The sequence below is a fragment of the Cyprinodon variegatus genome, unplaced genomic scaffold (genome assembly GCF_000732505.1).
Source record: "Cyprinodon variegatus isolate N-32 unplaced genomic scaffold, C_variegatus-1.0 Scaffold1803, whole genome shotgun sequence".
NCBI lineage: Eukaryota > Metazoa > Chordata > Actinopteri > Cyprinodontiformes > Cyprinodontidae > Cyprinodon > Cyprinodon variegatus.
The window spans coordinates 5,760-19,789 of NW_015152256.1; the positions used below are offsets into that span (position 1 = coordinate 5,760).

Below are 14,030 nucleotides of genomic sequence, written 5' to 3' on the forward strand. Positions count from 1 at the left end.
TGCTGTAGCAGGAGAGAAAAATAAGGATTGATCTTTTTCCACTAGTGTCATTTAAATCAGTTTAAGCTTCATCATAATCAGCTGTTCTAAAGCAGGGAAACCCTGAAACCTGAGGGACGGCGGCCCTCGAGGACAGACTTGGGGATGCCTGAATTAGAGCTTTCAGTGATGCTGAATGTAAATACATGCCCCCACCTTACAGATTTTTATGTATATAAATTTTTTTATTAATTGCTACTTTTTGCTTTAGTTTATTACAAATGAACACCAGTTAAATAAATTGGTTGTAATGTAAAAAAAAAAAACCCCTTCAAAAAACAGGTTAGATGCAACTCATTAATGTTGAGCTGACTTTTCTTTAAGCAGGATAAATAAGATGCATGTAGAAAGACAACTTTTACATTATTGGTCTCTGATCATACATAAATACATATCTGAAACAAATCTAATTTTATTTGAAGTTTGCATATCGTTCTGGGAACAATAGCAGATGCTAAACTACTGGATCAAGGAATCCAAAGGAACCTGATCTCAATCTTCCATCCTGTCTCTATCAGGCGCTTTGACCGCCGACCTCCAGCTGACTCCTACTGTGAAGCTCTCTACCCTTTCTGCCCCACCGGAGACCGTGATGGACGGTTTCCCTACATCAGAGACAGTGATGTCGTCTCCGTTTACAGGCTGCAGACACCTGTGTGGGAATTCAAATATGGAGATGTGCTGGGCAAGTTTGTGAGTAACACCCTCTTACCGTTTAAAAAATGACTCTTCAGAGTTCAGGCTTTGATTAAACATCATAATTAGATAGAAAGACTATTTGTAGTTTACTTTTATACTCTGCAAAGGGCAAAATGATCAGATCAGCCACGATAGAAACTAAAGGACATCTGTTGGACTTTATTAATAGAAACACAGCTGCACAGCATTCCCACATCCTCTCTATAGCGAACCAAGCCAATGTTTCATGATTTTGCACGCAGCACATTATGCACGATGCCATCGGCTTCAGCAGTCTGGAGACTGGAGCCAACTACACCATGGAGTGGTACGAGCTCTTCCAGCTGGGCAACTGCACCTTCCCTCACCTGAGGCCAGACATGTCTGCACCCTTCTGGTGCAACCAGGGAGCCGCCTGCATCTTCGAAGGCATCGATGACCTACACTGGTCGCAGAACGGCACGTTGGAGAAAATCGGAGAAGTGACAGGTGAGCAATCCCTCCACATCTTTATTAGTGGAGAGATCTGCAAGCTGCAGATACAGCTTCCATTAAAGGTATAGTGGGGATTGTTCTTTTTCCGGGTGGATCATCAAAATAACTGGTCGTCCTAATTTTCAATCATTCTGGTGATATTTTTATGGTATGCCAGCTCAGTTATTTAAATGCCGTCCTACGTGCTCATCCCTGTTTTCACTTACCACTGGTGAGTCTGACATAGTGGAGAAATTGCAACTCTTCTTTTGGAAAGTGAGCTCGTATGAGCGATGTAAACAGCAACTTTTAAACAGAGCATCAGGAGGAGAAATGGGCTTGTGCATGCTCTCTGACGAGTTTAATAGGCGTTCCCTCTCGGGAGCAGGTACAGGGTTGTGCATAGGGCTGGGTAAAAAAATTTATTTAATCGATTTTGAATCGATTCATTTGCATTTTTGCAAAATCGATGTCTAGGGAATGAGATCGATTAGTTTTATAGTGACGCGCGTGAGCAGGAAAGATGCACTCAAGATTAGTTCAAGCCAGACAGCTGCAAATATAGCTTTTCACAAACAAGTTTGCACAGTTGAGACAGTTTTGTTCCCATCTCACGTTTAAACTGTCCGATTTACAAATTTGCACTTTGTGTTTAGTATGACAGGAAAAAATAAAATACATGAGTATTTTGATACACAACTGAATCACTTTCATTGTTGTAAAAACAGATCGAATCGAAATTAATCGATTTAGCACCGTATGAATCAAAATCTAATCAATTCAGGACTTTGGCTAAAATACCCAGCCCTTGTTGAGCTTGTGCATACCTTTAACTTAGAATAAATGTAGAGAGAAAAAAGTGTTTGCTCTTACAGATTGCTTCTTCTATTGCTTTATTTTATCTCTCTTAGTTGGGTTTGGATGGCATTAGTTCCTTTACATAATCCCTCTGTTAAATATAAAACTTTAAAGTTGGAATAGTCTTTCATGGCTCTGTAACATAAATTAAATGTTATCAGCAATTGTTTTTCTTAAACCCTCATTTTTACTGCAGGGAGTCAGTTCAACGCAATGGCCCAGTGGGTGCAGGACGACAACAACACTGGGATCTACTACGAGACTTGGACGGTCCGTTCAGACCCCGGCCCAAACGCAACGGTTTGGTTCGAGTCGTATGACTGCTCCCAGTTCGTCCACCGCACATACAGAAAGCTTACCGAGCTGGGAGCCAAACTGTCCAGCCGCTCACAGACCAACTACACCAAGATCTACCTGTACAGCGGCGAGCCCACCTACCTGGGCAACGACAGCGCCATATTTGGGCAGCCCGCTCTAAAAAACCTTGCAGCGGACATTCGGCGGTTTTACCACGCATTCAGACCGCACCAGTCTATCTTCGAGCTGGCTTTCAGTCTGCTGGAGGCTTATCACGATGTAGTGTTGGACAAGAGCTTCTACCTTTACTATAACTTTGAGTACTGGCACCTCCCAATGAAACCTCCATATGTGCAGATCACATATGAGGAGGTCCCACTGCCTTAGCAACCAGCTTCCTGGATACTTGGAAATGTTTTTATTTCAAGTACAACTTGTTTATTTTAATGCTGATTTGGTTTGTTGTTTGGGTGGATGATCCTTATCTGACCACTAGGTGAAGACACTGTTCAAGACAGAGCAACTACTTTTCTGGAGATCCAAAAGCTGTGGGCCTTCCCTCAGATGTTGTAAAAAAAATCTAACTTGAATTAAACTTGACCTCATATACAGCAGTGTTTACAATTAAAGGCACACCCAGTAAAAATGATCAAAAAGCCTTAAATTAAATCTGATATTAGAGAAACACATTTACCAAGTCACGGCTTTAGAAAAGTATATGAATATTGTTATGGGCATCTAAATAATCTTAGGGTTGGTCAAAATATCTATGAAGTTTTAATTCCTAACTGAGATATAAATATTGCACAATGAAGAAACCAATTTCCTCTGTAACGGGCTTCCAAATGTGAAAGACAAAGGAACATTATTCAACAAACGAATGCACTGAAGCTCGAAATTATAAACAGCTCCCAGCAGTTCAAAGAGATGTTTTCATTTGTAATAAATCCTTTCCTTCAACTGGACACATACATACATATATATATATATATATATATGTCCATGGTTGTTTTTTTTATTATTAAAGTTCCAACTAACTTAAAGGTGAACTTTTTCAACATGTTTGCCTTTTTTCACTATAGGAATGTTCATAATTTTAAGAGGGTGCTGTATTAAGTGAGTGATCCTGTTGAGAGCACATCTTAATCAGCTGGTTAGATGCAACCCATTTTTATTTTTTTTACAATTTGTGAAATAATATCTTTGATAATGAACTTGATTAAAAAAAACATATACCTAACGATGGCTGATGTGTTTTCTATTAAAATGCCCCTGTGGTGAAAAGATGAAGTCATACCGAAATAAAAAGAAACAGAGACAAATTTATGGAAGAGTGGCAATAAAAGAAAAATATTGCTAAAACGTAATCTATCTCAAGTCTTGTTGTCCGAAGAACAAAGCAGATGAAGGTCATTGTGACGGTTCAGCCTGGAGGCCGATATTTTTGGCTGATGTCTTTGCCGATTCACTATTGCAATCAGCAGCCATGCATTGAGATCACTTAGAGTGTCGTTCCTTTCTCTATCTGGTATCCATTGTTAGTGTTTTGTTTGATTTGTTAATGTCTCTTTTCTTTAAATTGAGACTTGTGTAACCAACATCAGCTTTTAATGTTGACATGTTGAGACCAATAATTACCTTAGCATACATGCAAAGAACTAACATCATCCAGAACAGGTCAACCTCATGATGAAACATGGTGGTGGCTGTATCATGCAGTGGTACTGCAGGGGCATATAAGCTGCTCAGAGCTGATGGATTAATGAACAAAGCATGATTATGAGTGAAGTCCCCGTTCGTAAAGTCTGTGGCAGGACTTTAAAATGGAGGATTGCAGACACCACCCAACCTGGCTGAACTTCAGTTATTCTATTAAAATATTTTTTTTTAATAATCGGTCTCTAAATCTTAAAAAAAAAAAAAAAAGCTCAAAATGTGTGAATACTTTTGTAATGGACATCTCAATACCTGTTATAAAACATTTTGAATTCTCTTTTAAAATTTCATGCCTTAAAAAAAAAATCTACAGATTAGACTTGTAGCTGAAAGTCGTTTTGGAGACATGTTGGTTTTGTTAAAGCGTATTTATTCTCCATTTAAGAATTGAATGGTGCTGTAGAAAAAAAAAAGACAAGAGCAACAAGCGCATTCATAATTTATTTTATTTTTGGATAAGATCACATGTCCTAAACAATACCTTTTAAACTAAAGACAGGTGAACCAGTAAAGCAAAGTAGACAAACTATTTTTTTCCATAACCACTTGTCTGTACCGAAGCAGAAACAAAAACAACATAAAAAGGTAGTTTATTTTTCATAAAGGAGTACTTTCTAACCAAAAAAGGAGCTTCTAAACTATTTCTGATGGTCAGTATAAAAAAAAGTAGGATAAATAATTTTCCCTCCAAACGTGATATTTTCTCAGGTCCCATGAAAACACCAACAACCAAATGGTCTGATTTTTGTATTTGAAGAAGCAAAATCACGGCACGAAAGAATCAAGCATTATGTTTCCGTATCATTAACACGAACACAATTAGATACTTCAGAGAGGCTCAATAAAACACAGTCTCATAATAACGAGGTGTGTCCACCTCCTGAAATGTCTATTTTAGTCTGCAGAAAAATACACTTTGAATAAAAAAAAAAAAGTAAAACAGTGAAAAATGATTGTCTAAGATCAATAAGATTAGTTAAAATTAGTCCGTCACCATAGAAACAGCTCTAACAGGATGTTTCTGATCCCAAAGGTTTAATATGTTGTCACTGCACTACTTCCTTCACCATTGGCTGATCTCACTTTGATTTAACACATATGCTGTCATTTGAAATCACTTATAACACATAAACTGTTTCTATGAGAGATCCAGACTTTTAACAATGAAGGAGCTTTAAAAGTTATTGGAAAACCTGGAGCAATGAGGATGACAGGAACAAAATATTGGTACTATGGTCATTTATTTTACTTTTAAATTATTTTTAAGATAGTTGATCAGATCTGGTGTACAAAGAAAAAGGGGAGATAGATTCAGCAGGTATCTTAAACAAAGACGTGATCAAATTGGAACAATGTGCAGCAGTAGACCTGAGGACCGCCTGCATGACGAGGACCCAGAGTAGAAAGAAAAACAAGGGTCTCGCTAGTTTACGGCGTTTCGAATTCAACCCTAACTCACAAAATAAATTCTAATAATCCAATAATTACAAAGCACAAGTTCTCAAAGGTCTAAAATCTGAAAAATAAAATAAGGTGACCTTTATTCAAACTATGGTCTTTGAAAAGGCAAAAAGCAGCTGGTTGAACGAACACTGAACCCTGACTGGGTGAAATAAAGAAATAAGTACATTTCTATTGAAACTGATCAAACACACAGCGTTTTATATACAGGTGGATTTGACTTCCTTCTTAAAGGAAAAAAAAGTAATTAGTTTCACTCATCTGAATTGCCACATCTCTTCTAACTGTAAGTGGTGAATGTGTTGGACAGCAGAGGAGTTATTAATGCAGAATAACTCTCCTGCTCCTGTTTGTTGCTATGAAAAGACTAGAAAGGTGACTGGTAGCTAAAAATGACAGGATTTAGAGCTTTAGCAGGCAAACTGCAGAAGATACAACAGAAACCGATAAAAGGAGATATATCCAATAAATGCACCTGAGAGACAAAAGGTTTGACTTCTGCGTTCCCAGGGTGCATTTAGAGCCAACAGCTGCAGAGTCGGATATATTGATGATTACAAAGCAGTGATTACACACACCTGCGGCATTTATTTACACAGTGGCCTGTAAAAGGAATCATACATCTTCAACGTGTTCACAATTTGTCCAACTACATTAATTACTTTGAAACCAAATTAAAAATCTAAAAAATCATTTCTCCTAAATAAATCTGTGTGCACTATAAACCACTTAATTAGTAAATTGACTCTTCCTTTATGTGATTTAACCTGAATATAAATCCAGATGTTCTGTGAAGGTCTCAGAGGTTTGTCTGAAAACACACAAAAAAAAATGCTTCATTAAAACTGATGCCAAGATGATTGTGGTAACTTTGGAGGAGATGCAGATGGGAGAACTGGCTGACATGAGAGCTTTATTTATCCAGAAATTAGGTCTTTATGAAAGGCAAGAAGAAAGCCATCAGAAGTTCCTAACCATGTCAGGAACACAGCAAGTGCAGGAGATGCAGTGGCAGCATCATGCTGTGTGGAAAGCTTCTTCAGCAAGAATATGGAAGCTGCTCAAAGTTTGTTTCTGTTTTTTTTTCCCCAGGAAAAACATGTTATAGATTCCAACTATTCTATACATACAGCCACTAACCAATCCAGAGAAAAGGACAATGGTGCGTTAGAATGGCCTAGTCAAAGTCCAGATCTAAAATCACTTAGAAATCTGTGTCAAAACTTTAAAAGATGATCTCCCTATATGCTTTACATCTGATCTAAATGATCTAGAGCTATTAAGGAAATAAAAAAAAAATTAAAAAAATGAAACACCACACTTTTCAGCTTTCCGAGGACAAATCTGCATAAAATTTTTCCCCATTAATTTCTCACCTGTATCCTTGTAACAATTATTATGCAAATCGATTCATTTGTCGATTGGTTTTTATTAATCGATAAATAATCAGATAGCAAAAGGTTCCTTAAAGAAGATGTTTTCATGAAATTAAACCAGGTGAAACTTAAAAACATTCCACATGGGGAGATCTGGATAGAGCATATTGACAGACGGAAAAGCTTTTTTTTTTCACCTTAAATGCAAAATCTTTATATTTGTTTTACAATTATGTTATAATTGCAGCTGAAGGGTTGGTTAATCTCTCACATAAATTCACATCTTACAGTCTCTAAACTCCAGTTAACGATTAATCTATTACTAAATTAGTCAACGATTATTACAATAATCAATTAATCGCGATTAATCCCTTTGTTTGTGTCGATCTGCCTCTGTGAAATACCTTTAGGTTTGAAGATGTAGAAGGACAAAATGTGGAGACATTCCAGGGGTATGCACGTCTTTTGCAAGGCACTGTTAACTGATTGTTTTCCTTCTTTGATCATAGTTTTATCATCCAAACATTCGGCGTCTGGGATCAGACTGATCAGGGCGCCGGCACCATATAAAACTTCATTAGAAAATCTGCATTATTTGGCCGTACAGACTTGATCCGCATCAGCTGTCATTTGGATTTTATTTAAGGTGCGTAGAAAAATCTCACACTACAAAAAAAAAAAAAAAGATATTCTTTTACAGAGAGAAAGAAAATGTCTTAAATATACAGAGCATTTGATGTACAAACAGAAAGACGATTCAGTTACGTTACTGCAACACTGTACACCTTCACGGCACAAATATCTACTATATGTACAAGTTACTTTCTGCCAACGTCGGACATTTTGGAAAAAAAAGTTTAAGATCCTTGAATGAGTTAAAACAGGTAAAAAAAAAAAAGAGCTTTTAGCAACCAGCTGCTTGTCTGGAACATAAAAAAATCCCAGTCAGCAACATTTGAAAGAACTAAAACCCCCTTCTGCTGCTTCCTCCACTTACCTAAGTTTGCATTAACTTGGAAACCTCTAAAGCCGTTTTGGTTGCAGCGGGCAGAATGTAGGCCAAGTGGTAGAGTAACGATGTGCAGCTAACCTGATTTCCTGCAAATTGTTCCACATGTTAAAGCATTTCTGCACCAGTGCTTACATATTTACACGGAGCCACACCTATCCTGATGCAGAGCAGAAAAAAACAAAAAAATAAAATTGCTTGTCTTGTTTGTCAGGTAGGCACCTAACAGGTCACTACCGCTCAGACTTGGAGGCGGAGCTCCAACCCCTCCTACCAGGTGGGCATCATGTCCGGGAACCAGACCCGGCCCAGATGTTTGGACACCTCCCAGTGTATCTCGTCCAGGGAGTATTTATGATCCGGGATCAGCACCTCCTCCATGATGGACAGCTGGGACAGCCTCCTGCCGCACATTTTTACAAACTCCACGAAGGCGCTGCAGGACACCTCGCACTCCCCGAGGCCGATGGCCGACAGCTGAGTGCAGTGCTTGGCGATGCGGATCAGCTCCTCGTCGAGGGGCCGCAAGCCGTTGGCGCACACCACCAGCTCCACTAGGCGGGGGCAGTGGAGGCCGACGCGGCCCAGGACCTCCTTGCTGACCGAGCGGCCGAAGTAGAGATGCGTGACGGGGATCTCGTCGTTAAAGAAGGGGCCGAACTCGTCCTCGTAGAGGAAAAAGTACATGACCAGGTTGAATTTGGGCGAGTGGCGAACCATGGCGTCCCAGCTGCTCTTCCTGATGGTGTGGAAGTGCTGGCCCGGGTTCTCGCTCACCACGTCGATGCGAAGGTGCTCCAGGTGGACGTGTTTCTCTGAGGAGAGGGCGAGCAGGAGTTCGTCGCTGAGGAGGTGGTAGTTGAGGGCCAGCTCTCTCAGCCCGTGACACTGGTCCGCCACACACAGGATCCCTGAAAGGAGAGACTGGGTCACTATTTTCAAATCGCACCTTTCAGCCCTGCTTTTATTTATTTATTTGTTTTGTTTGGAACAGAACTGTTCATCATATTTTTCTGGAAATCTGCAGATGAATCAACAGGGACTGCCTATGCTGCACATCAGAAACAGTTCCAGGAAAATGTGTGTCACAGCGAGAAACCGCAGAACAGTCCTTTCATAACCAACGCCACAGTGGGAGCTCACATTAGAGAGGAAAGCACAGGCTCCAAATAACACAATACGAATTAATACAAATAAACTCTTTTAGACATGAATAACAAACACCCACACAGAAAAAAAAAATGTAAATAAGACAAAATCTTGGCTTGAGCTGAAAATATTAATCAGATTAATCTTTATTGATCGATTATTGAAATAATCAGCAACTGCTTTAGTAATCGATTCATTAACTGGAGGATAGAGACTCTAAATCATGTCTTTAAATGACAGAGAAATCCACTTAGAGCAGTAATTATACCAAAACTGGAAAAATATAAACAAAGCTTTTGCATTTAAAACAAAAAAAAAACATTTTCTTCTGTCACGGTTGCTCTATGAAGAACTCCTGATGTGGAAAAGCTTTAGTTTCACCTGGTTTAATTCTGTAAAAGATCTTTTTCAAGGATCCTTTTGCTATCCGATTATTAATCAATTAATTGAAAAAATAATCTAATGATTAATCAACTAACAAAATTATGTTTAGTTGCAGCCCTAATCTTAACCCGTCAAAGTCAGTATATCAAAACGTTTTAGTCACATTATGACCATAAACCTTAGTGACTTTTAGTAGGGGCTGCACAGTGGTGCAGTGGGTAGCACTGTTACCTTGAGGTTACCTTTTAGGTTCGATTCCCGGCCCGGTGCATTTCTGCATGGCGTGTGCATGTTCTCCCTGTGCATGCAGGGGTTCTTTCCAGTTACTCCGGCTTCCTCCCACAGTCCAAAAACATGACTGTTAGGCTAATTGGCTACTTTAAATTCTCCTTAGGTATGAGTGTGTGTGTGTGAATGGTTGTGTGTCATTTTGTGTCTCTCTATTGCCCTGCAACAGGCAGTCAACCTGTCCAGGATGTACCCTGCCTCTCGCCTGTAGACTCTGCTTAAGAGTCACCACTCTGATGGAGGCTGACCCTTTCACCCACATGTCGCTGCAGCCCCTGGCAGGTTTTCTTACTGTATTGCTCTGTGTTTTGTGCCAATATACTCTGATGAGCTAAAGAAAGTAATCCCCACAGCATTATGGTGTCAATACCATGTTTTATCATTGAGGATGATTTGCAGGATCAGTTTGGTTAGACTAAAACCCCTTTTTTCCTGTTCCACATATGGAACAGAGGTGTGTATCTCTGCAGCTCCTCCAGAGTTAATGTCAGCCATCTGTCTAAACGCAGGACTGGAGAACTGTTCGCACTAGATTTTATTCCAGTGCATAGCAAAGTAAAGGAACCTGAAAGCAAGCTATACTCAACAGATTTTAATTTGTAAAAATAAAGCAAACATTTAACAATTTATTAAGAGTCTATTATCCACACACATTCACTAGTTTTTTTTCTAGTCTTATGCAGCCCAAATAAATTCATAAAATCTTGCGGTTGGGGCGTTAAAAAGGTGAACAATAAAAGGTGTTGGATATTTCTCATGATTGACCGTTTACCTGCAGGGGAAACATGAGGGCAGCTGCTCATCTTCAGCAGCTTCAAGGTGTCACTGTTGTTTGCCACCAGCACCTTCAGGGACGGATCGTCCACCGGCGTGTCGTCGATCTTCAGCGAGGACAGAGATTTGGAGTTGACGAACACCACGGTCAGAGCCGAGATGAAGTGAGACTGAGGAGATGGAAACATCAGCTCTAAGGACGCCATACTGAGTGACGGCTTTACCGCTGAATAATTAGGTCATCATATCAGTAATGACTGTAAATACTTTAAAAATACACAGATTAGAGAAATAAATGAAGACAGGCAGGGGCAGAGGTCACATAATCAACCATATGAGTGTGTTTTTGATTTAAATTGAGATTAAAAGCTGAAAAAACACAATTATAGGTTTAACACAATTATAAAAATACATATAATTATCTAGAACCTAATATAAAGGTCAGTGTAGCGAGCAGTATACCCCTTAGGCTACGTTCACACTGCAGGCCTTGATGCTCAATTCCGTTTTTTTTTGCGGAATCCGATTTTTTTCATGTTGCCGTTCATATTTTCAAATATATGCGACTTGTATGTAATCTCCTGTGTGAACTGCATTCATACAATGCAAGTGTCCCGCGTGCGCAGTAGAGGACGCAATGACGTCACAGGCCAGAGTGTTCTTTTTTACGGAAGTAAACGTGGATTGTAGAGCCGGTGCACATCTAGTGGTTTTTTCCAACCATAAAAACACAATCTTTTCAATATGGGGAAACATAAATACTGCTCTTCGCATCAATACTGCTCTTCGGATGAATCCGACGTGGCTGTTCACACACAGGTAGCATTTAAAAAGATCAGATTCGTATCGGATTCAGGACCACATAGCCAAGTGGCCTGGATCGCATTGGAAAAAAATCGGATCTGTGATGCTCAGACAGCCATGAAAAGATCAAATTCAGGTCGAATAAGGGCAAAAAAAATCAGATTTGGGTCACTTCAGGCTGCAGTGTGAACGTAGTCTTAGTGAGCCCATAAAGCTTCAGGCTTCCACAGAGTTAACATTAAAGGATTTTTCCCTGAACACATGTGACCATTTTACAAGGATTGAAAAAGGAGATCTCTGTGCACCAAGGAACACTAAACAATAACATCATGTTCCGTTTCGAGGCCAAATGAATGAAGTCTGACCTTGTCCGTGACTGAGACAGACACCACTTCTCAACCTTATCTGTAGATGGTAACAAAAACTAACTTGTTGGCAACAAAGTAAGAGAATTAAATGCATCAAAACTTCAAAAGGTGTTAGCCTAAAACAGCGACGCTCCTTGTTGTTTGTTTGACTTTGCAAAGGAGAGTTCTTGCAAGCTCTGGTTATACCTTTGGAACCTCCATGAAGCTGGGTCTGGCTGTAGAAATGAGCCCCAAGGTCTTGAGTGAACAATTCACCAACTGTGACAGAATGTCACAAGCTGCCTCCGCAGACTCTGTGCTACTGTCCACCTGATGAGTACAAAAAAAAAACACTTCCACTGAGAAAAAAAGCGGCAGAGTCCACAAGGATGTAGCTTTTGTTGTTTTATTCTTACCTTGAAGCTGACGTACTGGAGGTGGTTGGAGTGTCTCTTAATAATCTGCTTGATGAGGTCGGGATGTGTGGCTTTAAGGTACGAGCTGGCCGGCTGATTGAGCTCGAACTCGAAGCACCTCCACAGCTCTGGCATGTGGAAAGCCTCGTTCCAGCCGCGGCACACCTGCGAGGCGTAAGCCCGGTCCAGCAGGGGGAGATACTGGAAAATATGCAGCAGGATCTCCTGAGGCAGCAGCGTCCAGTCGCAGTCTGGAGAATCGCAGTCTGCCACGGGCTCCTCTTCCTCCTCCGTACGCACCTTTTTGCAAACCTCGGGTGGGCTTTCACCGCTACTCGCCTCCTCTCCTCCTTTCATCCGTTTCATCCTGAAACAAACATGCCTGGCTTTTTAATTATGAAAAAATCTAACCTAAGATGGAAAGAGAATTATGCTTCCTCATATAAGCAAAAACAAAAAAAAATCTCTGCTCTAAAACCTTGTAGCTCCATCTAATATCTAACATCTTTCTAAGAGGTGTTAAGTTCTAAAAATATGGCAGAATTGAGCTCTAAATTAGAAATTATAAAAAAAAAATACAAACAGAATTGGGAGAGGTTTGTTCTTCTATGAAAGCCAATCAAATCCACCTTCTATACAGAATGAAAGTGTCTGGTTTCCCCTCTCAAGGCAAGCTGAAATGTAAACTCAACAAAAAGCCCCGTCCCTCCTTGTATCATCCAGTTTTAGGTTATGTCTCTGAGTGCAACAACAGACTGTTTTGAGATGCTTGGTTTTCAAGGTTTTCCTGAAACCTTGAAAAGAAAATTGCAGCACTGCCTCAGAGCTGAGGGCTCATATATCACAAGAGCCTATTTATGGTCTTCAGATTTGGAAAACATTGGACTATTATCACTATGATAGGATGAATATAATCAATCTAAGCAAAAGCATCAACAAAGTGAGTTTCCTTTAGTTTTATTTCCACTGTGCAGCTATTTAGATACAGAACAGACAGGGATTGCACAGCTAAATTAAAGAAGAATTCATTTACCAACATTTAAATCCTTTTGTTTACCTTTTGTAAATATAAGTATAGAATAAAGATTGCTATGAGTGTGGGTTGTTCAGTTGGAGTAAATTAGTGCATTTCCAGGTTTCTTTTTTTAGTACAAAACAAACCACAGAAAACATGCAAACATTTCTCTCTGATTGCTGAAATCACAACGTGACCATGACAATGTGACGTCAGGTGTCCCACTGGAAAACGTGAGAAACGTGACGATTATTAATATAACTGCAAATAAGATCAAAAACCTCACATACAGGTTGGAATTAGTGGCAAATAAAGAAGTAAACTTTTAAGCTTTTCCGCATCGAGTGAGCCATCTTCTTTAAATCACAACAGCAATGAATGTAACTTAATGCTAACTTTACATCATCTTGTATATAATCTGCTAAAAGCTTTTTTTTTTTTTTTTTTTGGCTAAAAGCAACATGCTCTTTCATGTAAGCATCCTGTCTGTCGCTGATACCAACTCGATTATGTGATATTTACTAGTTCAGCTTTTCGGCGGAGCATCATCTTACCTTGTTTACTCACACAGCTAGCTCAGTAGCTGGAAGAAGGAAATCCGAAAGCTAACTTTACTCTTCAACCGGGCCCCACGAAGAAAAAGCTCATCGGAACCAGCCAGGTCATTCGCATCGGAACCAACTAACCGAGGACTGAAAATAAGAAGCTGCCAGCTCCGCTCCGCTGACCCAGTTCCTCCTCCTGGACTGAAATGGCGAAGTGTTTTGACAGCGGCGGGGCTCCACGGCAAACCTAATGCGAAATGGCTGTTGGCAAAGATCGCGTAAACTCGCGAGATCACACACACACTTCAAAAAAACAAACAAAACATAAATCATCTTTCTCTGCATAAAGATATTATTTTAAGTACATTTCTTTATAGTTATGGCCGCCGAGCATTGATAT

General features: G+C 39.8%; 2 protein-coding genes across 2 annotated transcripts in view; one reads left to right on the plus strand and one right to left on the minus strand.

The window, feature by feature from the left end:
* The window catches only part of cln5 (ceroid-lipofuscinosis, neuronal 5), an 8,300-nt gene extending 4,723 nt beyond the window's left edge, over positions 1-3,577 (plus strand). The window contains exons 2-4 of the mRNA XM_015404596.1: positions 558-732; positions 981-1,206; positions 2,246-3,577. Of these exons, the coding sequence (XP_015260082.1) occupies positions 558-732; positions 981-1,206; positions 2,246-2,733 (889 nt within the window). The 3' untranslated portion in view covers positions 2,734-3,577. The remainder of the gene's footprint in view (positions 1-557; positions 733-980; positions 1,207-2,245) is intronic.
* Positions 3,578-6,854: 3,277 nt separating this feature from the next.
* fbxl3 (F-box and leucine-rich repeat protein 3) lies at positions 6,855-13,884 on the minus strand. The gene is made up of 5 exons (XM_015404616.1): positions 13,640-13,884; positions 12,071-12,437; positions 11,862-11,984; positions 10,502-10,673; positions 6,855-8,819 (listed from the first exon to the last, which is right to left on the minus strand). Exons 2-5 carry the CDS (start codon positions 12,434-12,436, stop codon positions 8,179-8,181), a joined length of 1,302 nt encoding a protein of 433 aa, XP_015260102.1. The 5' UTR covers position 12,437; positions 13,640-13,884; the 3' UTR covers positions 6,855-8,178.
* Between the last annotated feature and the right edge of the window lie 146 nt (positions 13,885-14,030).

Bases quoted from the DNA above. Each gene is read 5' to 3' on its own strand.
- fbxl3 (XM_015404616.1), bottom strand. From the start codon at position 12,436: ATGAAACGGATGAAAGGAGGAGAGGAGGCGAGTAGCGGTGAAAGCCCA. The intron at 11,985-12,070 runs GTAAGAATAAAA...TGTACTCATCAG, and splicing joins TCCAGTACGTCAGCTTCAAG to GTGGACAGTAGCACAGAGTC. The intron at 10,674-11,861 runs GTATAACCAGAG...CCATCTCCTCAG, and splicing joins GCTTCATGGAGGTTCCAAAG to TCTCACTTCATCTCGGCTCT.